This window comes from Urocitellus parryii, chromosome 16 (assembly GCF_045843805.1).
Source record: "Urocitellus parryii isolate mUroPar1 chromosome 16, mUroPar1.hap1, whole genome shotgun sequence".
Lineage (NCBI taxonomy): Eukaryota > Metazoa > Chordata > Mammalia > Rodentia > Sciuridae > Urocitellus > Urocitellus parryii.
Genome location: NC_135546.1, coordinates 3,844,944 through 3,870,524, shown reverse-complemented (window position 1 = coordinate 3,870,524; position 25,581 = coordinate 3,844,944). Strand labels below are relative to the sequence as shown.

Sequence of the window (25,581 nt, the reverse complement as noted above, 5' to 3'; positions counted from 1 at the left end):
CATATGAATTGCTTCCTTTTTTATTATGAGCAATGCTACCATGGGATTTTCTTCAGGGAAATTTTACACTCAGGTGTATCTGAAATGCATTAAGACAAGGAGGCTTTTCATTGTGACCCTGTCATATAAAAACTTGAGAGCAACCTGAATCGTCGACGGTGGGTGGGTGAATAAATTATGGTCAATCTGCACAATGGGACACTGTACAGATATAAAAATAACAAATGAATCTCTATGTACGGATATGGGAAGATCTGAATATACTGTGGCATTTCTTTTTCTTCTTAACAGTAAATTTCCATGTGGTTCAAAAATGAAAATACCTGAAATCAAGTTCATTGATGAGTTATTCTTCCTGGGCTCTCAGCTGTCAGGTCTCCCCTAAGAAGCAGCCAGTGTTATTGGACATCGTTCCCAACACGTTTCGTGCATGTCAGAATAAACAGCTCTGCATGTGCATCTCTTTTTGGGGGCACAAGTGTGACTCAGCATGCACAGTGTCACCAGGCTGCTTGCTTTATGGTAAGCAGAACACCACACGTAGGAAGCTTCCCATTTCTGTGATAGCAAGTTCATGTGTCACGTTTATGTCTGGGCAGTGTTCCACTGTGTGGGTCAACCACGAGTCCTCCAGCCACCCACGGTGGACTATTTCGGTTGCTCTAGAGGTTTTATATGTCACGTTGAAAGTCCTCCTATGTCTTGATATATTTCAGATATACCTGAACATAAAAATAAAGCAACTAAAAAGATAATTGCTAAGTCAATAAAAATTACCCAAAATATAAGCACTAAATTTAGTTACTCAGCCCCCAAATACATGCATTTGTAAACTGGATAATGTAAAACTCCCTCCTCAGAAGAGAAGCCACAGAGGTGTCCCCAGCCCTGTGACGGGTCTGCTAGCCCTCATCCTCACCAGCACAGCGATGGCCATGCTCTGGAGGGCTGCTCACTAGGGTCCTGGCCCGATCATTCCTGTTAGGGAGTCTCCCGCTGACCTTGCCATGGTGGCCTGGGCTGGGCTCAGGCACCATGGCCAACACGCACGGAGCACTGAGGGTCACCTGAAGAACACTCTGGCTCTCCTGGAGGCAGCCACACAGGCCCCAGAACAGATCCACGTGGGCAGAAGCTGAGAAACAGTCTCTAGAACATTCCAGTCCCTTCGGCTAAGGTTGGATTTTGGAGCGGCACTCTGCAGACCAGAACCAAGGGACGAAGACTTAACAACCCAAGGCCTCAGCTTCTGAAACTCCTATAGGTGCTCAGTTAAGGGGTGCTGTGCTTCAGATGTGGCTTGTCCCCTGCAAAACTCAGGTTGGAATCTGGTCCCTGAGGTGAGTGTGCAGAGGTGGGGGGACCTTCGGCAGATGAGCAGGTCATATGGACAGATCAGTGGCTTTCTTGAGAGAGCAGGTCATGAAGTGTCGAGCCCACCCTTGCAGCCTGCCTCTTCTGCACATTCTGACCTGTCGCTTGTCTGCCATATGCTGAGGCAGCAGGAGGCGTGGAGAGTCATCCGTGGACTGGGCCTGGACCAAACCGGCATCGTAGCCCCTGAACAGGAAAATCTTGTGTCTGGGAACTTCCAGTGGCAATCCTGCTGGTTAAGGCCGCCCAGAATCACAAGAATCATGTGAGCTCTGTTCAGCTCTGCAGGTGCCACACGGCACTGGAGATGGGGTGACCTGCTGCAGCCACACAGACTCCAGAGACGGGTGTGACTTTCCAAGATGCCAATCAACCTGTCGACTGCAAGACATCAGGAAGCAAGACTCCACTCACTGAAACCTATCCCTGCCTTTGATGTACCCCTCAATAAACAACTGGAGCCATTTTTAACTGTTCTGTTCTAAGCTCCTACCAGGACTGGAAGAAGCTATGAAGTGCTCCCTTAAAACTAATTCTGACTTTGTTTTAGTTCTTCAGTAATCACTTCAGACTTTAATTTTCTCAGGTGGGCTTATCTCCTCCTGTGCAGAAAGAACTGGCCGCCTCGCAATAACAAGGCTCTCACCAGAACCTGCACCTTGCTTTTGGATGTCTCCACCTCCAGATCTGGGGGCCAAAATAAACCTTTTTTCCTTATAAATTACTCAGTCTGTGGTATCTATCATAGCAATAGAAAACAGACTAAAATGAGAGGCAAAGCCAGTTCAACCTAAAAGTGGCAAAGGAGGAGCCCCAGGTGAGATTATTTTAACTCCTATTGGCCTATCTAGCCCATTTTAAAATTTGAACTGGTTGCCAACATGTTTTCTGAAACTGAGAGTTCACAAAGATATCTGCATCTCTATCTTCCTTTAGCCTGCGTCCTACTAGAGAAAGATCTCCTGGCCGGGCCACAGACACCTGCTGTGTCCTCGGTTTGTTCCATGCAATACACATTCAGGGAGGGTCCCTTAGGAGCCAGCTGTGACCATCAGTGAGTCAGGCAGATATCTCTGCCTCAGGAGGGAGTCCAAGATCATACTGGATGAACCCACTGGCTGCACAGTAGCAGGCCCAGCGTGTGGGGAAACGGCAGGGGTCCCAGGCAGGGGTCTGCCGCTTTAAACAGCAGGCTGCTCCAAGGCTGGCCCAGCAGGCGGTGGCCACCTGAGCTCCCAGAACAGCCCTGGGCCTGTGGCTGGACCCCAGGAGCAGCAGGAAGGCCAGAGATGAGGACTGAGAGGTGGGGCGGGGGCGGGGGTCGCTGAGAGCACCCTGTGCCCTGGTGGCCGTGCGAACCTGGAGTCCGAGCGGGCTGTGAGCTGCTGTGGCTCTGAACTGAGGGCGGCCTCGCGCTGTCCAGAACGGACCTCTGGGGAGCACAGAGGCAGGGAGACCTCTGAGGACGCGCTCTCAGTCATCCGGGTGAGAGGTGACGATGGCGTGGCCTGGGTGGTAAGGACCCAGGGACCCAGGAGGGGTCCCATCCCGAATCCCAGCGGTAGACGGAAGCCACGGGGATTCCTGGTGGACTGGCCCTGGGACTCTGCACAAGTGGCGCCCAGGACTCAGTCCCCTAGGTGACACAGTGGTGTCAAAGCCAGATTTAAAATTAGATAGTGTAGATGCTGAGAGCCACAGCCAAGTAGGAATGATGCAGGGCATTTTTGGTTGAGAGGTGACGCCAGCAAGCCATTGAGATGATAATGGTTATGTTAAAGCTGTATATATTAGACCCCTGCTGTCCCCCTCGGCCTGCTACTTTGGAGTTCTCCCGGGGAGAACATTGGTTGGGGAAGTGCTGGAGGAGGGATTTCCGGTTGGTGGTTCCTGGAGGAGCCGCGTGGGTGGTGTGTGTGTGGGGGGGGAGTTCCCGGGGAGCGTGTGTGGAGTGTGCTGGTGGAGTTCAGAAATAAAGTTTGTTCCTGCTTCAGTGGCTCGTGATTTGTGCCCAGCCAGACTGCGGCATTTGGCCATTAGGTAAATGGGGTCTAATATCGAGTGAGATCTAAAATGGAGGCCATGCCGAGAATGAATTCCGGAAAAGTTGAACAACTCTCGGAATATTAATGAAGCCCAGGAAACAGCCCCCAGCAGATCTGAAGAGAGCCCATCCCAAAGAAGTGTTCATGAACAGCAAACTTGAAGATGCTGCCTCAGAAGTCCTTCCTGCCCAGACTACTTCTTTAGCCCACCTGTGTCCCACACCTGGGCCTTCCCACCTACATTCCATCACCGAAAACTATAAAATGGAGAGACAACCGCACTTCCACGGATTCCACCTCTTGGGTCCCCTTCTTCCTCCAGGACAAGTCTTTTCTGCTGTCCTTTAATAAGCTTCTATTTTCCACTCTGACCTTGCCTGGTGTTATTCTTCAACACTGGGGAAGCAAGGACTCGTCACCGGCCAACAGCGGTAACAGTGTCACAAGGACACGCACACACAAGGCACTCAGCAGTGGCTGCATAAGTGAATACTCAGTAAGTAGCAGGGTTGCAAGTAAAACGTCTCTGTTTTCCCTCTGAAAATGTCACGTGCAATCCGCTGCCATTCCCTTCAGCGCCCACGGCATTCCAACACGCGTCACCACGAGAGCCTGTCAAGCAGCCCGGTGGAGCAGAGGGGAGACAAGCTTCTTCGCCTTCTAACACCACGGCTCACTCACCACCTTCACTGGAACTAGTGCACAGGCATGGTTACTCTTTTACCCTGTCTATAGCACTGTACCTCTGGGGGCTGATTCTGCAGCAGTTACTGCTGTATTAATTTGAAGCGGACCATTGTTGGCTGCACTATAGTGGGAAGAGGAATATTACCAAAAGGACATAAATGTAGCCGTTCTAATGCCTTATGGAAATCAATCCGTCCTAGAAACGAGGCCTTTGTGTCTTCAGGGGACATGGGGGCGTGCACAATGGCAGTCTGTACCCACGGGCTCTTCCTGCTTCTGTTCCTTTGCTGCCCCACCGTGGGCAAGCACCTCCAGGGAGCCCCCTCAGCAACGCTGGGTACTTTGGTGGTTGAAAGTTTTGGGTTTGAAGTCTGACTACCTGTGGTCAAATGCCATTTCTACCACTGCCTGGGTGACCTTGGACAAGCTGCTTAAGGCTTTGAAGCCTCAGGCTCAGCATCTGGTGAATGTGACTGATAACCCCTGCCACATGCTGCTGAGATGGCTGCATGGCACCACCATCGTGAAGAGCTGGTGCACACAGCAGGGAGTCAATAAATGCTGCAGTCATTTTCACCATCCCACTCTCCTGAGGACTAGGCTCCTTGACTCCAGCCCGGGGATTTGGTACCTGGCTGGAGTAGTACTAGGCAGAGAACAAGACACTTTGCTTATTCTCAGGGCTTGGGGAAGAAGAGCAGGGGCCCAGCAAAGGGAGGTGCAGGGACGACAGGGTGGCACGGGGCACAGCAAGGTCCAGGTAAGGGAGGAAGGCCAGCGGGCAAGAAAGGGGGTGCGGTGCACGAGGGAGAGAGTCCTGGTCAAGGCGCTCAGGTCTAGAGCCTGCAGACAAGTCTGGACTTGATCTTGACGGCGACAGCGACAAGTCCAGCCACTGGGGCTGGAAACGGCAAGGCTGTCCCTGCACCATCCACCCACACGGTCCTCACCTGACCCTCTGCAAGCCCCCGGGCCCTCCTGTCTCCCCTCCCACTTCCTCTCCCAGAGGCCACGGTGCTGGTTCTGCGGGGTGTGCTAGCAGGCCCCTGAGGCTCGGTGTGTGGAGCCCGAGGGCTTCTTAGTCTCTGTGATTTCTTCCACTCACGGGCATTTCCAAGTCCTGGGCTTTTCCAGGTTCTCTTGCTCTCCACTTCCACTCCACCCGACCCTGGTAGTCGGGGAGGTACCCTGTGGGATTCCCATGGCCTCAAGTGTCCTGAGACTTATCTTATGGCCAGCACATGGTCCACCTGGGCGTGCTGCCTGTACCTTTCAGGCAAATGTTTATCCTGCAGCTACTGTTGGGAGTGTCCAGGGACTTCTCTGGCTGTCCCTTGGTCACTGGGTGGGGCCTGGTCGGGACCTTCTACCTTCTCCCTGGATTCTGTCTGTTGACTGTTCTAGCCACGTGCGCTCCAGGGGGCTTTGTCTCTGGGCACAAGGAGAAGGGAGCACCTACAGCAACTGCGAGTCCTCTGGTGACACCAGACAGGATGTGGGGGCCACTGTGGCTTCCACTCTTCTCCTTCTCCTTGGTCTGGAGGGAGGCTGGAGAGCTCCGGTGCTTCTCTGCAGCTGTCCCAGTGGGTGGTGAGGGCGCTGCAGTGGCCAGGGCTCCTCAGTGTGGGTGGGGTCTGACTCACCCCTTCCCAGAAGGCACTGCGAGGGGCTCTTCCCGGCCACACACCCTGCATCACACCACGTCACTTCCTCCCTCTGCCACCCCTCGTAGCCAGGGGCCTCTTACTGTTGTCTCCCTCTATTACAAGGGAAGCTCTAAGGGACAGGGACCTGCTCTGTCAGGTCAGTTTCTTAGGTCCCTGGACCTGACATCCAATAAGCAGGAGCACGCGCTACAGATTGAGCTGGTGACTGGTTCAGGACATCCCAGCGTCCAGCATGCTTCCAGGCTGGCACCCAGGAGAGGACAGGGGCTGAGGAGGTCCATGAAGGCCTGAAGTACCCAATCCTCCAGCCCAGTGACAGGGACCTGCAATCACCCACTTCTCCAAGGGTCCTGCTCCTTCCCTGGGAGGGTGGAGGGTGGAGGTCAGAGACCAAACCGGCTGTGTGCTTGCAGCTGCTGGGATGTCACACTTCCAGCCTCTCTGGGGAGTGGCTGGGACAGACACGTGTGCACAGGGACACTGTGGATCGGTTCTATACCTATTTCTCTGTATGCACACATATTCTTAAAAACACAAGTTCACATTGGTACTGATGTCAGAAACCTCTGTACGTTTGAGAAGTCATTGTTGGAGACAATCTGGAGCTTAGGTTACCAGCTGGTCTGCATTTTGAAGAAAGAGGTGTGATTTTACCAAGTGAGGCGCAGTGGCCAGGTGTCATCTTCAGGGACAACACAGAGGAGGGTAATGCACACCTCACAGGGAGACAGTGGCCACACGCCCCAGCAGGCACAGGGAATGCATGATTTGGAAGAATGCTGTACATTCCCAGGTGAGCCTGGTCAGATGCAAAGGGCCCTGGACACCAAGCTGAGAGGTTAGGACTGGATTCTACCAGGGAACAGGGGCTCTGGGGAGACTCAGCCTGAATCTACCTGCTGAACATGGCATTCAAAACTCAAAACTCTCTGGGCTCAGTAATGCATGCCTGTAATCCCAGCGATTTGGGAGGCTTAGGCAGGAGGATTGCAAGTTTGAGGCCAGCCTCAGCAGCTCAGTGAGGCCCTAAGAACTTAGAGGACCCTGTCTCAAACAAAAAACAAAGGGGGTGGGCTAGAATATAGCTCAGTTGTGAGGTACTCCTAGATTCAATCTCCAGTTCAGAAACAAAACAAAGCCCAAACTCCAGGAGTAGTCCTCTGGAGAAGAGGGACCCAGGTGTCTGGGAGATGAGCAAACAGGTCGTACCACAACCTTTTTCTCTGTTATCATCGCCACGTTTACTGTTCAATTAGTCTAAGTTTATCCAGACCCAGAACACCAGGTCCGGAAAAGGCCCGTACCTTCAAGGCTCAATAATTCTGGGGCATCTGGATGTCCTTGCAACTGTGAACAGAGCTTGATACATTACGGAAAGAAAAACCCCTGAGTTCCATGATGCGCAAATTCCAGTTGACGGAGCAAGACGCGCCATGGATCTTTACCAGCCCCTGGTCCTGCACAGCACCATCCAAGCCCTCGCCACCCCCTCTTACCCCACACTAACCAACCAACTGTGGAGCCCACGGGACCCTGCTGTTTCCAAGCACTTGGCCATAAGCCGCATGGCCAGGAAGCCGGGGCTCAACCCAGACGCGACCCTCTGGGGACATTCACTGCAGCCCACTCTGGACTCCTTCGTTGTTTTCATAGTTCTCATCTCTACTCAAAATTAACTTACGATTTACTTACATCGTTGGGTCACTCTCTCCTGATGTGAATGACAGGAGGAAATTCAGATGCATTGTTCAGTCCTATTTCTAGGGCCACAGACATAGTCGAAGTTCAGCAAATATTGTTGAAAGGACAGTTGTATGGATGTTTTGCTTGTTTTGTACTGGGATTGAATCCAGGGGCACTGTATCACCCAACTACCTCCCAAGCCCTTTATGTTGAGACAGGGCCTCCTTAAGTTGTCCAGCCTGGCCTCAAGCTCACTATCTTCTTGCTCAGCCTCCAGAGTTGCTGGGATTATGGGCATGTGACATCTCTCCAGCAACAGTGTATGTATGTAACTGTATGTGTGTGTATGTACGCACTTATGTGTACAATACAATCACAGAACACAGACACTTATGGATATTTAAAAATACCAATGGAATCATACTGTCCATTCCTTCCCATTGTCTACCTCGGGGTAGGTCCTCCTCATTCTGTATGTGCAAAGAACAAAGGGTGTTCTGTTCAGTGCAGTACATGCTCAAAAATCCCTTTTAATATTGTGAAAATAATGTAAGCAGAGGGAATAATGGAACTTTGGTAAGTATTATTCCTCTGTTTTCTTTTTAAAGACACATATTGGAAATCTGCACAAGAATAGATATGCACTATTAATTAAATAGTATACCACAATTTTAATTGTTTTCAGATTTTAAGGTTATTCATTTCATTAAACCAATAGCTTAAAATAGGGTGGCCCAGGAGAAAAAATAAAATATATCAGCTTTTATTTTTGCTTCTATTGTGCCCCCTTGTGGAATCAAGTGTGATTTGCATATTCATTTTGGTGACATTTTAACAAACAGCAGGGTGTACCAATGTCAGGGCTGTCAGCACATGCTCCCGTCAGTGACGCACACTCTTCTTACAAGTTAATCTTTGCAAACAAGACTCAGATTGCCTCCGAGTTGGGCAAATCTATGAAGGCTTCGCTCAAGATGGTTCCCTTAACATTCTGGCTCATTAAATGCGTGTTTGGCCTTTGATTCCATCATCCCGGCTGCGGGGCCAACTATTGGACCGCAGGCAGGACGTGTTCCCCAGGCCTGTGTAGGGAGGAGTCTGGTTTCTCTGGCGTGTTCTGAGATGATGGCTTTCTCAGCTCTTCCATCTGCTTCCATGGCTCGCTTCTGGCTCGCCTCCCCGCTATTAGGTGTCGCGGTCCCAGCCAGCCAGCGCCTACTCTTTCCTTGCTGGCTGCAGACGCCCCATCGGCCCTGGTAGCTGCCATTGAAAGCAGCCTGTGCGGCAGAGTGGTGCAGGAGCACAGCGTGGTGTCTCTGTGCCTCCCCAGAGTCCTCTCTGCTACAGAGACACGTAAACAAATTCACCGGGTCCCCAGTTCTCACCTGAATTGGGACTGCTTTTCAAAGAAGGTTTTCCTTTCCCTACATTTGAGAATCAAATCCAAGTGACACTGACTGAATGGACCCTGGGATCAGGGCTGACCATTTCTTTAAATGCTATATTTTTAAATCCTTGGTACTACAATCCCAAGGTGTTGTTGGTGCCCTCGTTATAAAGCATCTGTCCACCTGTCTGGCTGTCCACCCGACCACCATCCGTCCACCCCTTCACCCACCCTCCATCTGATCTTAGGGAGCGCCTGTTGTTGACACATTTCAGGGTTACTCTAGGAGCTGGACACCAAAGAGCTATAGGGCCTACTTATGAGAGAAGCCAAAAGATAAAACATAAGTAAGCCTCGTCGGTTCTGACTTCAGTGACAGCGGGATGGGAATCAAGCCATGAGGAAGGAATTGGAAGCACACCGCGTCGTCACCCCGTGAGCCTGGCGGAGGTGTCTTGTCTTCATACACACCCACAGGTGAAGTGGGGAGGAGGGGGTCTCCCCAGGAGGAACTCTGAGCACCTCTGGGAGGTTCCTCAGGTCCAGGAAATGCTGCCCACAGAATGGAATGGCCAGACCGTGGAAGGACCTGGGCCCCAGACAAGGAGGTGAGGGGTCACTCCAGGAAAACGAATGACACAGTGTCCCTAAACCTCAGTGTCCTCATCTGTAGGGGACACCAGTGAGTGCCTTCCCAAGACAAGTGAAGAAAGTCACAGACCCAAGGACCCCAGCCCAAGGACCCCAGCCTGCTGACACGGTGCCCAGCCCTCGACCCTCTCTTCTTTCAGTGCTCTACCGCCAAGCTGCCCTTACAGCAGCATCTCCCGACTCTACCTGCGCCTCACGGCAAGACAGCATATCTGTCACGACTCTAGTACCTGCCACAGGACTGCCTAAGACAAACCAAATGCCAAAAATCTCTGTCCTCGCCACATGGATTCTGTGTCCATCATGTTCTATTCTATTCCATTTCATTGTTTAAAAGCTGATAATAATCCACAAAACTATTTTGAAGAGTCACTGATGGCTCTTTCTCATGATTTGAGAAACTAATTCTGTAAAGACAAACAGCTAATAACATGTGGTAAGGAAGTATACACAGAGAGACAGAGAGACACACAGAAACGGAGCAAGTACACCTCCTCTGTGAACCCCACCATACTGCCCATTCCCACAGAAACCACCCTTCCAATTTTTAAATTAAATTTATTTTTATAAATTTTATATCAATGGAGTAATGTAATATTTTGAGGCCTATATGTTGTGTAATACTTAAATCATATTAAATATAGTCCCTTGTTTACAATTTCTTAAATTTGCATTTTAAGCCCAGGGCCTCACACACGCTGGGCAAGTTCTCTGTCACTGAACTACACCCCCAGCCCTTTCTATGTCAGCCAGGGTCTCTCACCAATAGATAGGTCATCCAGACATAAGTTCAGTAAAGACTCTTCAGACCTAAAAAATATTATGATTTAAATGGAGTTAACAGATACCTATATAATGTTTCATCCAACACCCAGATTCACTTTTTTATCATTGGCTCATGGAACCTTCTCCAAAATAGACCATATTTTAGGCCACAAAGCAACCGTAAACAAATATAAAAAGCGGATACAATTCACTGCACCTTATCTGATGGTAATGGAGTAAAATTACAACTCAACCTCCCCTCCCCCAGAAAAATACATTTTTGAATGATAAATAGAAGATAGGAAAATCAGAGGAGAAATTTAAAATTCTTAGATCAAATGACAATAGTGATACAACATATCAGCACCTCTGGGTGACTATAAAGGCAGTTTTAAGAAGAAAGTTATCAGTGCTAAAATCAGAAAGATCCCAAATAAACAGCCTAATCATATGTCTCAAGTCTTTGAAAAACAAGAACAAACCAATTCCAAAACCAGTAGAAGGAATAAAATAATTAAGATCAGAGCCAAAATCAACAAATAGAGAATAAAAAAATGCAAGGAATCAATGAAGAGTTAGTTTGTTGAAAAGATAAACAACATTGATAAACTTTTAGCCAAACTAATCAAAAGAAAAAGAGAAAAGACTCAGTTTAATAAAATTAGAGATGAAAAAGGAGCGATCACCACAGACATCACAGAAGTCCAGAGGATCATTAAGGACTATTTTGAAAACTCATGCTACAATAAGTTAGAAAGCCTAGATGAAATGAATCCATTTATAGACAGTATGATCTGCCAAAATTGAACCAGGAGGACACAGAAAACCTAAACAGACCAATAATTAATTGGCAATGGAATAGAAGCACTAATAAAATGCTTTCCAACAGAAACAATAACAAAAAAGGCCAGGACCAGATGGACTCTCAGCTGATTTCTACCAGACCTTTCAAGAAGAACTAATGCCAATGCTCCTCAAATTATTCCATGAAACAGAAAGGGATGGAACAATTCCAAACTCATTCCACAAAGCCAGTAAAAAAGTCATACCGAAATCATATAAGGACACATCAAGGAAAGATACCCAATATCCCTGATGAACTTAGATGCAAACATATTTAATGAAATATTAGCAAATTGTATTCAACAATATATTAAGAAGATTGTATGTACATCATGACCAAATTGGTTTTATCCCAGGAATGCAAGGATGGTTTAACATATGCAGATCAATAAAATGGAATTCACTACATAAATAGAATTAAGGACAAACATCACCTAGACATCTCAGTAGATGAAGAGAAAGACTTGGACAAAATTGAGCACCCATTCATGACAAAAACACTGAAGAAGCTAGAGGTAGAAGGAACCTACCCAACACTCATAATGACTAAATAGGAGAAACCCTAGGTAACATTGTTGTGAATCCCCGAGTAAAACATGTCCTTTAAAATCTGGGAAAAGACAAGGATTTCCACTCTCACACTCCTATTCAACATAGTAGGAGAAATTCTAGCTAGAGAAATTAGGGAATATAAAAGGAAAAAAATAGTAAAAATAAGAAGACAAATTGTAACTTTGCAGATGATATGATCCCACACTTAGGAGATCTAAAAAGCTCCACTAGAAGACTGTGGTAGCTAACAAAGCCAGCAAAGGAGCAGGTTTACAAAATCAGCATACAACAACCCAATAGCTTTCCTACACATCAATAATGATCTCTGAGAAGAAAATCAGAAAAACAATCGCATTTGAAATCACCTTAAAAAAAGTACCTGGGAATAAATCTGACCAAGGAGATGAAAGACCTCTACAATGAAAACTACAGAACACTGAAGAAAAAAACTGAAGAAGAAAAAGAAGATGGAAAGACCACCCATGCTTGTGGACAGGCAGAATTAATATTGTTAAGATGGCCATATTACCAAAAGCAATGAATTCAGGTTTAATGCAATCCCCATAAAAACACCACCAACATTCTTCACAGAACTAGAAAAAAATAGTCCTAAAATTTGTTTGGAAGAATGAAAGACCAGAATCGCCAAAGGAATTCTCAACTGAAAACGCACTGCTGGAAACATCACAATGCTGGTTTCATATTATACTACAGAGCCTCAGTCACAAAAACTGCATGGTCCTGGCATAAAAACAGACACGTGCACAGTGGCACAGAATAGAAGACACAGAGACAAAGCCACATCTACAGTCAACTGATCCTTGACAACAGTGCCAAAAACACACACTGGAGAAAAGAGAGCGTTTCGACAGAGTGTGCTGGGAAGACTGGCTGTCCACACACGGAGACTGAGGCTGGATTGTTATCTCACCCCGCACAAAAGTCAACTCAGGATCAAAGACCTCAAAACTACTCCAGAAACTATGCATCTCCTAGAAGACAATGTACAGTCACCCCTCCAACACAGAGGCACGGGAAACAACTCTCTCATGGGACCCCTAGCGCTCAGAAAATATTGCCAGAAAGTACAAATGCGATGGCGTCAAACTGAAAAGCTTCTGCCCAGCAGACAATCAGGACTACGAAGAGGAAACGCAGCAGAATGGGAGAAAGTCTCTGCTAGCTACGCTCCTGACAGAGGATGATATCCAGAATATATTAAAAAGTAACAAACAAACAAAAAAACACCAACACCCCCCTCAATAACCCAATTAATAATGGACAAATGGACTAAATAGACACTTCTAAGGGAAGAAACATACATGGTCAATAGATACATGAAAAAAAATTCAATACCATTAATAATTAGGGAAATGCAAATCAAAACTACACTGAGATTTTATCTCACTCCAGTTAGAATGGTGGCCATCAAGAATACACAATGATAAATGCTGGAGAGAATGTGGAGAAAAAGGAACCCTGTCACACTTTTGGTAGGACTGAAAATTAGTGCAGTCACTATGGAAGTCAGTATGGAGGCTCCTCAAAGGACTAGGAATGCAGCCACCATATGACCCCACATGACCCAGCTCGACCACTCCTCAGTGTTTATCCTAAAGAATTAAAGTCACCCTGCTACAGTGACACATGCATACCCACGTTTATAGCAGCACAGTTCACAACAGCCAAACTGTGGAGTCCTATGAATGGATAAAGAAAACGTGGTAAATATGCACAGTGGAGTTTTATTCTACCGTAAAGAAGAATGAAATTATGTCCTTTTCAGGAAAATGGACGGAACTTGAGAACATGTAGGTTAAGCAAAATAAGCCTGACTTAGAAAGACAACATCATGTGTTTTCTCTTACATGTGGAAGTTAGAGGGGGGGAAGGGAAAAAGTGGGGAATTCTCCTGAAAATCAAAGGGAGCTCAGTGGAATAGAGGAAAGGACCGGGGGAGGGAGGAGAAGGAAGAAAGGGAGAAATATTGGGGAATGGTATTGGCCAAAATATATTGTTATATTGCATGGATATATAAATATCTAAGAATGAACCCTACCATTATGTATAATTGTAACGCACCAATAAAAATATGGGAGTAAAACAAGTGCTGGTGTCAGGGAGCGTGTTCTTAGGTGGATGGTCATTGGGTGAGAGTGTTGTTCACGTCTGTTTTCTGGCCGACGCTCTGCCTAACTGTTCAGTTCCTTTTTGAAAGTGAGGTATGGAGGTCTCCACTGCGAATGGGTTATCTATTGTTCCTATTTTTGTCATTGTTTGCTTCATATATTTTGTAGCTCTGTCATACTTTTGTGTGTGTGTGTGGGGGGGCAGTTCTGGGGATCAAAACCAGAATCTCATGCATGCCGGGCAAGTGCTCTACCACTGAGCTACATCCCAGCCCCTAAGTGTCATACTTTATTAATAAATTGATCATTCTGTCATGATAGCATGTCCTTGCTTATCTCTGGTAATGCTTCTTTTCTTTCTTAAAGTCCTGCAGAGTTTGATGTGAGTGCTTTCCTGTGGCTGTGTTCCATGGTCTAGCCTCTCCACCCTTTTCCTGCTTACTCCTTGGTGTCCTTGACCTGAAGTGTGCTTCTTACAGACAGCACACAGTTGGACCATATGCTTTATCAGTGACCTCTGACATTCTCTGCTTTTTGCTTGTGTACTTTTAAAATTCACCTTTAATGTTATCATTTATATAGTGTGATTTCTACCTCCACTTAATTTTCAATATGTTTCAAGTATTTTCCCCCTTCTTTCCTTGCTTACTGCTTTCTTTTGTATTAAGTGAACATTTTCTAATATAGTATTTTAATACAATGATCTTCATTATTTTTTTTTTTTAATTATTTCTTCTGTGGAATACAAACTGCTCCAGAGTCTGATCCAGGCAAAGTCAGTGGCAGTTTTGAGGTCCAATCTGGGAAGCTTGTTCTGGCACAGGGAAGTCACTGCTTCCTTTCTTTCTCCCCGGTTCTCCTTGTGGAGCAACTAGCTATGGTTTTGCTGTTGTTCTGATGAACACACGGGCCTTACTTAAGAAAGTCCTCGACGAGGTGGCCACACTGCGACACATTGCTGGCGGAAGGGAGAAGGGCTGATGGCCAGCCCTCCTGAGGAGTACTGTGTCCCTCCGTTGGGGGCATGGGGCGAGGGGTCCCCGTGTGCTTGGGTAGACTGCCTGGAATTGAGCTTCCCTCCCTCTGAGCTGGGAGTGGAGGGGAAAGTGGATCCTGCTTCCAATGTCACAGACAGTTACTCTTCTCGCCAAGCTTTAGTAGGCTTTTTTGAATAAATGTGCATTTATTTGCTTAGGTCTTTAGGGAAATTTCCAAAGAATTTAGACAGCTGGTTAAAAAATAACTTCCACCAGTATGCGTGTTTCACAGAGCTCCTCGTGTCACCATTTTGGAGGACATGCTCCTGCCATCCTGTTTTCTGCTGCTGTTGCTAAGCTTCTGGAATGTGGGCTTCAGGCTGCCTCGCACAATTATTATGCTCCTTGAATAAGCCCTGCAAGGGGCTGAGAGAGAGCGCCCTGGCTGTCAGCCGCTGGGTGGGACAGGCACCTTTCATGTGTCCCTTGCTTTTCGGCAGCTGGAGCTTTTCGGAGAAACACACAAAGATCCAGCTGTCACGTCCAAGATCACGGGGCCACTCCCACGTTTCCTCTGGGTGTCCACTGGCTCCTTACAGTTGTATAACATGGCATTGAGCTCCACAGAGTGTGTGTGCTCATCACTTTGGCCTGCTGGTGTGCTCTGTGACCTCCAGCGGAGAACTGACAGTGACCCCGAGCTGGGCGTGCTCAGGAGTGTGCCTGTCTCTAAGGTGGAGGTGAGTGGTGCCACATGACCCCCCTGCTGCCCTCTTCTGGTGGAGCACTGCTCTGCAGGGGGCTCCAGGGGCAATCTCTCCCCAGGCTTTTATCTTGTGCTTCACACTCACGAGAGGTGGCCCCACTGCGTTTGGGTACATGAGGACCCTGAGTCCTGCCTGCAGCTGAGGTAAGCCAAAAAATGAGTTTCCTTCTTTGCTTAGTTAGGTGGCCTTGAGTTTTTCTTATGTGTAATCAAGAGTTAATTAATACTCTGAATGTCCTTCCTTGACTAGTGTTATGATTTACTGTCCCCCAAAACCTCACCTGTGAGACAATGCAAGGAGGTTCAGAAGAGAAAGTATTGGGCTGTGAGAGTTTTAATCCAATTAGTGATTTAATCCCCTGATGAGAGTAACTGGGTGGGAACTGAGGCAGGTGGGGTGCGGCTGCAGGAGGCTGGTCACTGGGGGCCTGTCTTTGGGGGATATATTTGTATCTGGAGGGTGGAGTCTCTCTGCTCCCTGATCATCATGTGAGCTGCTTCCCTCTGCCACACTCTTCCGCCATGATGTTCTGCCTCACCTCAAGCCCCCCGGGGAATGGAGCCAGCTGTCTATGAATTGAGAACTATGAAACCGTGAGCCCCAAAATAAACTATTCCTCCTCCACAATTTATCGGGTCAGATCCTTGAGTCACAGCAACAAAAAAGCTGACTGAAACAATAGTGTGTAAGTAAATGATTACATTGTAGAAAGCTTGTTCAACAAAATTGGTATCTAGGCTCATTTCACATGATCATTTTGGTAGTTAATCTCATCCCAATAATTTATGGCCTCTGGGTGCTTGATGAAAACACATACATCATTCATGATGACTCTACATGGTATTCCTCTAGCCGGGCACAGTGGCGCATGCCTGTAATCCCGGTGGCTCGGGAGGCTGAGGCAGGAGGATCGCAAGTTCAAAGCCAGCCTCAGCAATAGTGAGATGCTAAACAACTCAGTGAGATCCTGTCTCTAAATAAATTATAAAATAGGGCTGGGGAAGTGGCTCAGTGGTTGAGTGCCCCTGAGTTCAACCCCTGGTACCAAAACAAAACAAAACAAAATACATGGTATTCCTCTTACAAATGATTTTTAATATATTTTTATACATCTGTCGATTTTTGTTGCTATCTAAAGTGTTGGTTCCAGAGATGCTACAACGTTAATTGCTAATGGGAGGTAAGACATAGTAATAATACAGAGTTCTGACAACTCCACAAGCCTCCCTTTGCCATCAGCCCACAGCTGACCTATTAGAACCCCCCTGGCAAGTACACAGCTTTCCCAACACTGAAACCAGGTACAGGCCCTTTTAACAAAAAAGGGGAGGTTCCGTGTTGTGGCCTTGAATGTGATAAACGAAATATAGGTAACATGAGATTTTTGTTTACTTTAAAATATTAAAGAATGAGACAAGTTTCTTGGAAATACTGGGTCAGAACTCTCACAATAAATTTTCCAATAAGGCTAGGAGCGATTTTATCCTGTGTCTCTGGGTAATATTCCTCCCTAACTCTTTCCTTGAATGTGGACACTCATGTCAAGCAATAGCAGCAGGAATGATGTCACCCATTAGTATAATCTCAGAGCTTATTAAACCTGGCTTGGAAAAATCTTTGTCCCTGGTCAAGCTTGAGTAGCAGTTCACCCCATGACACGACCACGTGGGGTGCCACGTGCCAATAAAGTCTCTGAAGGTCCTGCAACCCAGCCATCTCTATTACACAGTAAATATCTCTAGGACCTCAGAGGACCTCAGTTATTCAGGAGAGAAATCTGTGTGGTCTAATGGCCACAACGTGTACTAAAATGTGTAGACCTATTATAAAGTCTCACCATTTCTCATTAAATGAGGGAAAGGTGATTGGATTTGAGGAACTCAATTATCCTGATAGAAATAAAGGGCTCCTGGCCTTCCTGAGGGTGAGGGCTCCCAGGACCCATTTTCAGGAACAAGTGTGGCTTATTTGTAATTGGCATGTTGTTTTAAATACCTCAAGTCTTGAACTTCCTGAAAGGATTGTGCGTCTTGGAGAGCTCAAGCCACCTGCAGTGGACTTTCACTAAGGATGGTCCTACTTCCGGGCTCAGAGTAGGCGTTTCCGGACTCCATGGTCTTGCAGTGGTAGAATCCAAAGCCCACTGACACTTGAGAATGTGACAAGCTTGGGACCAGAAGACTTGTGCTCTGATATCATTCTGATGGCAAAATCTTGGTTGAGACAGGGTGTCTCCTGCAGGCTTAGGGCAGACAGCAGCACCTTAGGAAAGGGGCCCAACCACGGCCCTCGGCCCACTGGCCACTGCTCCCGTGTCTGCATCCTAGGGTCTCCACGTCCCCTGTGCCACCTGAGAGGCACTCCTGTTCGGTTTTATAGTGGCAAATTTCAGGGGAAACATGAGCTAGAGTCTATTTCAAGTTATCATGAGGATCCATGCAGCTGGGTAATGCTCTGAGATGCCACGTTCGGGTCTGTGCTGTGGGTAGGACCGCGGGAAGGTGAACGTCCTGTCAAGTGCAGTCTCTCCTTATTATTTCTAAGCAGGGCTAGTTCCCACTATCAGAAGCAGATAAGGAAAGCCAGCACCCATTTGTCATTCAAAAGGGAACAGTCACTTAACTGGGAATGAATGAAAACCGTCTCATGGTGAGTTTTTAGAATAGTGGTAATAAAACCATGACTCAAGGTCACAGAAGACTGAAATGAGGTCCCTTTGGGGTGCTAATCTTTGGATCCCGCAGGGAAACAATTTCCCAACATTAGTTTTGACATTCTAATGTTTCTTCTTGCCTAAAATAGAATTAAGAAGCAGAAACCTAACATGTCCTCTGTCTTCTCCAATGGCAATTAGTCTATCCATCACCTACCTAGAGCTCGCAGTCCCATTTTGAGGTGGCCACTTCTCATCCCCATTTTGTGCCATTAACCCCTCCGCACAGCGTGGAGAAGGGTCTGCAGCATGTGAGCCAGGCCGTGGGGCGTGGGTGGGCATGGGTGAGCATGGGCTGCAGGCAGCACCGACCACGCACTCGCCAGGCTTTGTCCTTCCCACTCACTGGTCCCTGAGTCAGAACCATGAACAGGGCCACTCGCCACCCAGGGTTTCCAGACCAGCACACAGAAGACTCCCCTGCATGGCTGTCCCCAGCCTCCAAACCAAATGGGACCCAACTAAGCCCACCTCCCCCTTACCTAAGGTGCTCGTCTGCAGTCTTTGCCACCTCTAAATGAGGTCGGCACGCATTTCGTAGGCTGGACAATATTAAAAATCGCCTTTTTGCGTGTCATAAACGGTTAGATATTGGCAATTCCAATATTAAGTAGCTGCCCGGGGGGAATCCAGGGTGAGATCCTGTCCCTTTCATTCTCCTTCAGCTCTAGAGGAGCCCATCTCGAGGCCTGATCAGTCCTGTGTCTTCAGGGCAGGTCCCGGATGCCCCTAGCACCCTCCATAGCCCAGCCCAGCTGTGCACACTGCAGTGCCCAACGTGCCCTCTTAAAATCTAGGCAGGCCATCCCACCTCCACGCTAGAAGTCACCCCAGAGCTTCCCACCCCGAGGACAAAGAGCAGACCCACCCGCAGGGCTGACGGGCCTGGGACCTCTGCAGTCCCATCTCACAGGCTACTTTCCAGAACTCTTCCCAGCTCAGGGCCTCTGCACGCTCTTCTGCTTCCTGGACCCTCCTCTCTCTCGTTTCTCCAGTCCCTGTCACCCAGGAACCTGGCTCAGGTCTCAGTATATGCACTGCTGCTCTGTGACCTCTTCCCCACCCCCGTGTTACCGACACCCACCTCAGCCAGTCACTCCCCCGATAGCCTGTTCAGTGCCCTGCCAGAAGCACGCTGAGGCAGTAGGGCCCTGGCTGTCTCCTGGTGTCCCTGACACTTGTCACCGTGGTCCCCTGGCCTGGCACCTGACGGGCGATTATCACAGGTTTAAGGAAGGCAGGGGCCCCGTAGATATGAAGGCTGCCACGCACAATTCAAAGCTGCCCTGTTTGGATGAAACTTAACTGGCTTCTCTATTTAGGATTTTTAGAAAACAAACCATTTAAAACTTCAGAAGGGAAAGCCTGCACCAGAGCTCTGGGGCCATTGTGAGCTACAACTGTGTGGCTACATCTCACGCCAGTGACAGTCGTAGAGAGAACAATGACAGAAGCTGACACTGAGCGTTGACTGTGTGCTGAGCCCGTGGAGGACAGCGAGGCTCAGAAAACCTGGGCCTTTCCTCAGGTTGACACGCTCGTCCACAGAGGAGCCTTAGTCACGAAGACCCTGAACATGCTTTGGGTGCTCTCAGACCCTCAGTCTCGGGGCAAGACACCCCTGGAACACAGGGACCCTCCCTCCACACTCAGCAGCCTACAGAGCATCAAGGACAGAATCCAAGGGAGACACACTTTTAGCTGGAAGTTCACCTTTTCTGAACACATCTCAGCTGATTTCTCCAACTTTCCAAGAGCAAGTTTTCCCAAGCTGCGACTTATTAAAAACAGGTGTTCCTACCGGAAGAAAGAGTCTCTGGGCAGCGCAGGGTTTGAACAACTTCTTCCATTCCTGAGGGTTTCCAACAGAAAAGGTGATGGGGTAGATCCTGTGCTCAAACTTCTTTGTGTATGAGTCAGGCCACTGTCGTAACTGGAAGACACGGAAGGCACAGGGAGGACGGTTAGACGCCACGAAATACGGAAAATACCTGGGAGGTTTCTGGAAGGCCGAGCGGATACTGCCCAGGATTTACCTAGAGAGGCTCGGCTCGGCGCCACGACTGGCGCTCACCAAAGGAGAGAGCAGGTTGTCCCATGGGCACCGCGAGGATTTGACACGGCAGTCACAGTTGTCAGGGGGGCTGGGAAACTGGCACCAGAACCCTGCCAAGCGGAGGGCACACCTGCACAAGCTGTCAAAGGGCAATCTGGGCACGGTGACAACAGTCCCGATGCACGCAGGGGCAGCGGCTTTCACCACGACCTTAGCAGTAGTCGCAGCCTGGGGACAGTCTAACTGTCCAGTTGCAAGGAACTGGGAGACGGAGTATGACACAGTCATATGATGGGATAACGCGCAACTAGAACTAGGAGGTCCCGTGTGTGCTGACGCGGAAACACCATCTGGGGACGCCAAGTGCAGAAGTGCTTGCGCCCTGGCTCTACCTGTCAGAGAGACACGCGCACGTGTGTTTCACATGTGGAGGTCAACCTGGACGGAGGACAGAGGCACATCCCAACATTCACACCTCTAGAGGTAGTGGTGGAGTTTCAGTCTCTAAGTTCATAGTCCTGGGTTCTTTCAAATGTTCCATGTAGATGAAATGTAATGCTTTCCTTAACTATATTAATTTTACAACACAAATTTTGTTTTCATAGCAGTTTTATGCTTCCTGAGAGGCTGAGCAGGAAGCACAGAGTCCCCGTCAGCTGCTCACGGCCCCCGCCCATGGTCTCCAGTACTGCTGCCATCTTGCTCTGGTGTGATGTGACTGTCACAATGGATGAACCAACACCCACCTGTCACTACTACTATAATCACTCTTAGCTAATTATGTCATCATCATCAGTTGTAATCACTGCTAAGTCGTAATGTACACTGGCACTTTATGGAGGGTCCCTGCTTTGTGTGGTGACTCCATGGCTTGGGCAAGGCATCATGTCACAGCCCCCATGACAGTAGCACCCAGAACAGCGTGGCTGCCCTAAACCTCCTGTCCTCCCTACCCGACCTTCCTTCCCTCCCTCCCCCTGAACTCTCAGCAGTCACTGACCTTTTGTTAGCCCCCAGATTCACTGTTCCAGAACGTCACATGGGTAGGGTGGCACAGTGTGGCGCTTTCTCATTCTACCTTCTCTTACTTAGAAATGTGCACGGAGGTTCTAGGTGGCTTTCTGTAGCCTGACAGCTCGCTTGGTTTTCACGACTTATACTCCACTGTATGCACGTGCCACAGCTTAATCCTGCAGTCATCGACTGGAGGACATTTTGGTTGCATCCAGGTGGGGAGAATCGTGACTGAGGCTCGTGAGCATCTGTGTGCAGGTTTCTGGGAACACAAGTTCCCAACCCCTTGGTCAATATTTGGATTGCATTTGCTGACTCCGTAGTAAACCTCCTTCTGACTTTCTAGAAACTGCCTAACTGTCTTCCCGTGGGGCTCTGCGGGACGGGAGGCCTGTGTCCACACCCTCACCAGCACGCGCAGTGTCCGCTCCAGCATGGAGGCTGGGTTCCAGGACAGGCCTCCCATCAAGGAGCCAGGCAGAAGGTGTGTCCTCTCCTGAAGGAGCCTCGGCTGTCACAAGCATTGTCTGGCATGCTCTGTCGTATCTAGCATGGGTCTGACTGTGCACGTGTGTGTATGTTTGTGTGCACACGTGTGTAGAAGGATTGCTGTGGCCTTACAACGAATTACCCCAAGCGAAGGCTTCCAACCACACACATGCATCATCTCCAGTGGTTTCTTAGGGCCAGGAATCTGTGGGAGTGTAGTCGTAGCTCACGGCCTCTCATGAAGTCAGGGGCTGCGGCCATCTGTCGCCTTGACGGTGCCCTCATGAGCGCTGGCCAGAGGCCCTCGCTCTTCCAGGGGCCCCCATGCTGGCTTACCCAGCCCAAATGAAAACTTCAGAGGTGACACACCGTCACTTCTGTCCTATGCAACTGCACACAGGCCAAGTCTAGGATAGCAGGGAAGGACACAAGGTATGGGTCATGAGCCTGGAGCCCGGGGGCTTCCTCGGAAAGGCCACTCAGGTGAGGCCATCTCCGTTTTCCTTCCCTCATCCTATTCAAGTCCAAGTCTGCGTTTCCTTCCACTCCACCCCACACCCCAGCTCCAAGCCTCAGCAGGTACCGACAAGTCGTTACTGGGTGGGTATTGTGCAGGACGAGCCTGTGCTCATCCATGGTCAGTCACACACAGAAGTGCTCCTCAGTCCCCACGGCTGGATGAGCCTACGGCTGTGTCTAGCCAGTTAGAAGTATGTGGAAGAGCCAGGTATCGTGGCCATGCCTCCCATCCCCGGGACTTGGGAGGCTGAGGCAGGAGGATCATAAGTTTGAGGCCATCCTCAGTAATTTATTGAGATCCTGTCTCCAAATAAAAAATAAAAAGGGCTGGGGGTGTGGCTCAGGGGTAGAGCACCCCTGGGTTCAGTCCCTGGCACCCCCCCCACACACACACACAGTGTGTGGAAGACACCTGTCACTGTCACACTAGGGAGTGAAAGGCTCTCTCCTGCAAGGGCATCCGAGGAACCCTGGACGCCACGTGCTCTGGCAGGCCCAGCTGTATGCAGGCACAGCTGCTGTCCACGTCCATCCCAGACCTAAGTGGCAGGGCCTGACCCTGTGGGAGACAAACGGCAGGCACGCAGACAGTCCTGAACTTTGTGGTTGTCACTACAACCTGACCCAACCACTCCTGACCACAGGGCAATTACCTTTCGCCAACCCAACTGACCCCTAGCGGGAGATGGGGAGACCAAGCCTGGGGAGGCCCAGAGACTTGCCATGACCACACGGCAAGTGGACAGTGGGGCTGAGCCCTGGATTTGCGACTTCTGTCTGCTAGTTCAGAGGTAGTAGGACACAGTGCCGAATCCCATGGAGCTTCGAGCCAGTGAACTGGACCTGACTTCTGTGATGCAGATCATTTGAACTGCGCCTCGGGTTCCTTAGCCCGTAAAATGGGGATGTTATCACTTGGACATGGCTCGAGTCTTTGCCCAAAGAGTTCATGTGTTAGGAGCTTGGTCCTGGGTGTGGTGATGTTTAATGTGGCCCCTTATGTGAGGTCCTTAGGTCACTGGGGACATGCCTGTGGAAGGGATCAAGGATTCTCTTGGGACTCCTAAGTTAGCTCTTATAATAGGTTTGTTATTAAAGAGCAAGCCTGACCACACCCAGCTTCTCTGTGGCTTCCTGTCTGGTGATGTGACCTCTTCCTTCTCCACATGCCTATCATGATGGTGGCATCTGCCACAAAGTCCTCACCAGAGCTAGATCGGTGTTGGTGCCAACTCTTGCACCTCCAGAACTGTGAGAGCTAAATACACTTCTTTTCTTTATAAAATTACCCAGCCTCAGGTATTTCGCTACAGTGATGAAGAACTAACTTAGATAGGGGACATGATGGGTACCTTCTGGAGGGCATGGGGAGGGTTATATGAGATGATGTCCTAAGGCGGAAGCTCTTGGCATCTGCTCTCTGTCTTCACTATTGTTTCCCTCATGTTGAGGCTCTAGAGCCGTTAACTGGGGGCGTTGCAGCCATCCTCACTCCCCTTCTCTGACTTGGGCTTTTCCAAGTCAACCCTCCCACCACGCCCAAAGTCCGAGGACTGCTGCTTCCCCGACTTCTCCTGGACAAGACTCATGGCGACCTTTTTCTTTAGAAAATATAACATGTTTTCTAGCTCTTTCTCTCTGTTGTCAGCTCTTCTCTGCCAAGCATGCCGTTTTGGATGTTTCTTGTCAGCGAGGCCAGCCTGGTGACAGGACACAGCACTGTTGACGCAAGTCCATAGAAACAAAACACAGCAGGCTCTCTCTGCCAGCACTCAAGAACTCACCCGTAGAGATCCTCAAGGACAGCAAGGCTTGGCTTCCAAGGCCACACACATACCTCCAGAGCTCTTCTTATGCTCTGCTAGAAACACAGAATGAGAAGAGCCGGAGCACGGTGACCCAGTGACACCTCAAAATGCTGTGTCACCACCAGAGGGCCGGGGCCAGGGTGCTGAGTGCTCACTGGGGACCACACTGCCCGCAGGGACTTAAGTGTGGAAAAGAGAAGCGCTTTGCAGACAGGCGCGGTGGCGCACGCCTGTCATCCCAGTGACTCGGGAGGCTGAGGCAGGAGAATCGCAAGTCCAAGGCCAGCCTCAGCAACTTAGTGAGGTGCTAAGCAACTCAGTAAGGTTCTGTGTCAGAGGAAAAAATAAAAAGGGCTGGGGATGCAGCTCAATGGCTCAGTGCACCTGGGTTTAATCCCCAGTGCAAAAAAAAAAAAAACCCAAAACACACAAACCAACAAATTATTTCTATGATACCCAGAGTATGATCATGATTGCATAAAAGAAACACGTGTAAATTGGAGATATAGATATGTGTGTGTAAATGTGCGTATAATCAGACACACGTGTCTACCTATGGAAACACGCACACACACACACACACACACACCTACAGATGATAAAATCACGACTGCTAACTCTCTCTGTTTCCTGCATGAGAAAGAAGGCAGTGAGGACTTCTGTCTTTTACTTTATCATCTCTATTACTTGGTTTGATGTGAATGAACACGTGTTGCTCGCTGTTTAAATACACACATAGACACATGAACATAGGCTCTCTGACCTCCAGTTGAGAATGAGGCTGGTCACACTGCAAGAAGGATCGAGCTCATTCAGTCCTCGCCGTGTCTGTCGGAGGTGGGGGTGATTATCCCCATGTTATACGCGAGGACAGTAGGTCAGGGTCAAGCGTTCAAGGTCACGCCACGGAGCATGAAGCAACACAGGGCACCCATGTTCAACAACATCCACACTCAACATTGAAGGACCCGACAATGGGGTGGGAAAGACGGTGGAATGAGATGGACATCATCACCCTAGGTACATGTAGGACTGCATGGAAGTGCCTTCTGCTGTCACGCATAACTAATTAGAATAAGAAAATTGATTTTAAAAAGAGCAGTATAAGCAGTCCCTGCCGTGCAGTCTGTGCCCTTGGGAAACAGTACGCCACTATTTGCGCAAATTCACCTGCTTATCAAACTCAGGCTTCAGAGAGTCTTCAGTGAAGATATGAAACTGGATCTTCCTGTGGCTGAAAAGCACGGCCGATTTGAGCATGACCAGCGTCTCCTCCAGCCGATTGCCACAGGCCACCACGGCCAGGTGGATCCAGAGCTCAGGCGGCAGGACAGCATGGACGCTCCTCAGCTGTCCGGGCCTCCTAGAGAGAAGAAAAACAAGTGAAAGCTGGAACCAAACTTTAAAAAAAAATGCAGTGAATGGTTGGAACACTTCAAACAGAACAGGCACAAT

At 48.9% G+C, this 25,581-nt stretch overlaps 1 protein-coding gene across 1 annotated transcript in view; it reads right to left on the bottom strand.

Annotated features, from left to right (window-relative positions):
• Positions 1–25,581, bottom strand: part of Gxylt2 (glucoside xylosyltransferase 2) — a 61,571-nt gene that overhangs the window by 19,036 nt on the left and 16,954 nt on the right. Inside the window, exons 2-3 of the mRNA XM_026392684.2 lie at positions 25,297–25,489; positions 20,042–20,173 (exon numbers count right to left, since the gene is read on the bottom strand). Of these exons, the coding sequence (XP_026248469.1) occupies positions 20,042–20,173; positions 25,297–25,489 (325 nt within the window). The remainder of the gene's footprint in view (positions 1–20,041; positions 20,174–25,296; positions 25,490–25,581) is intronic.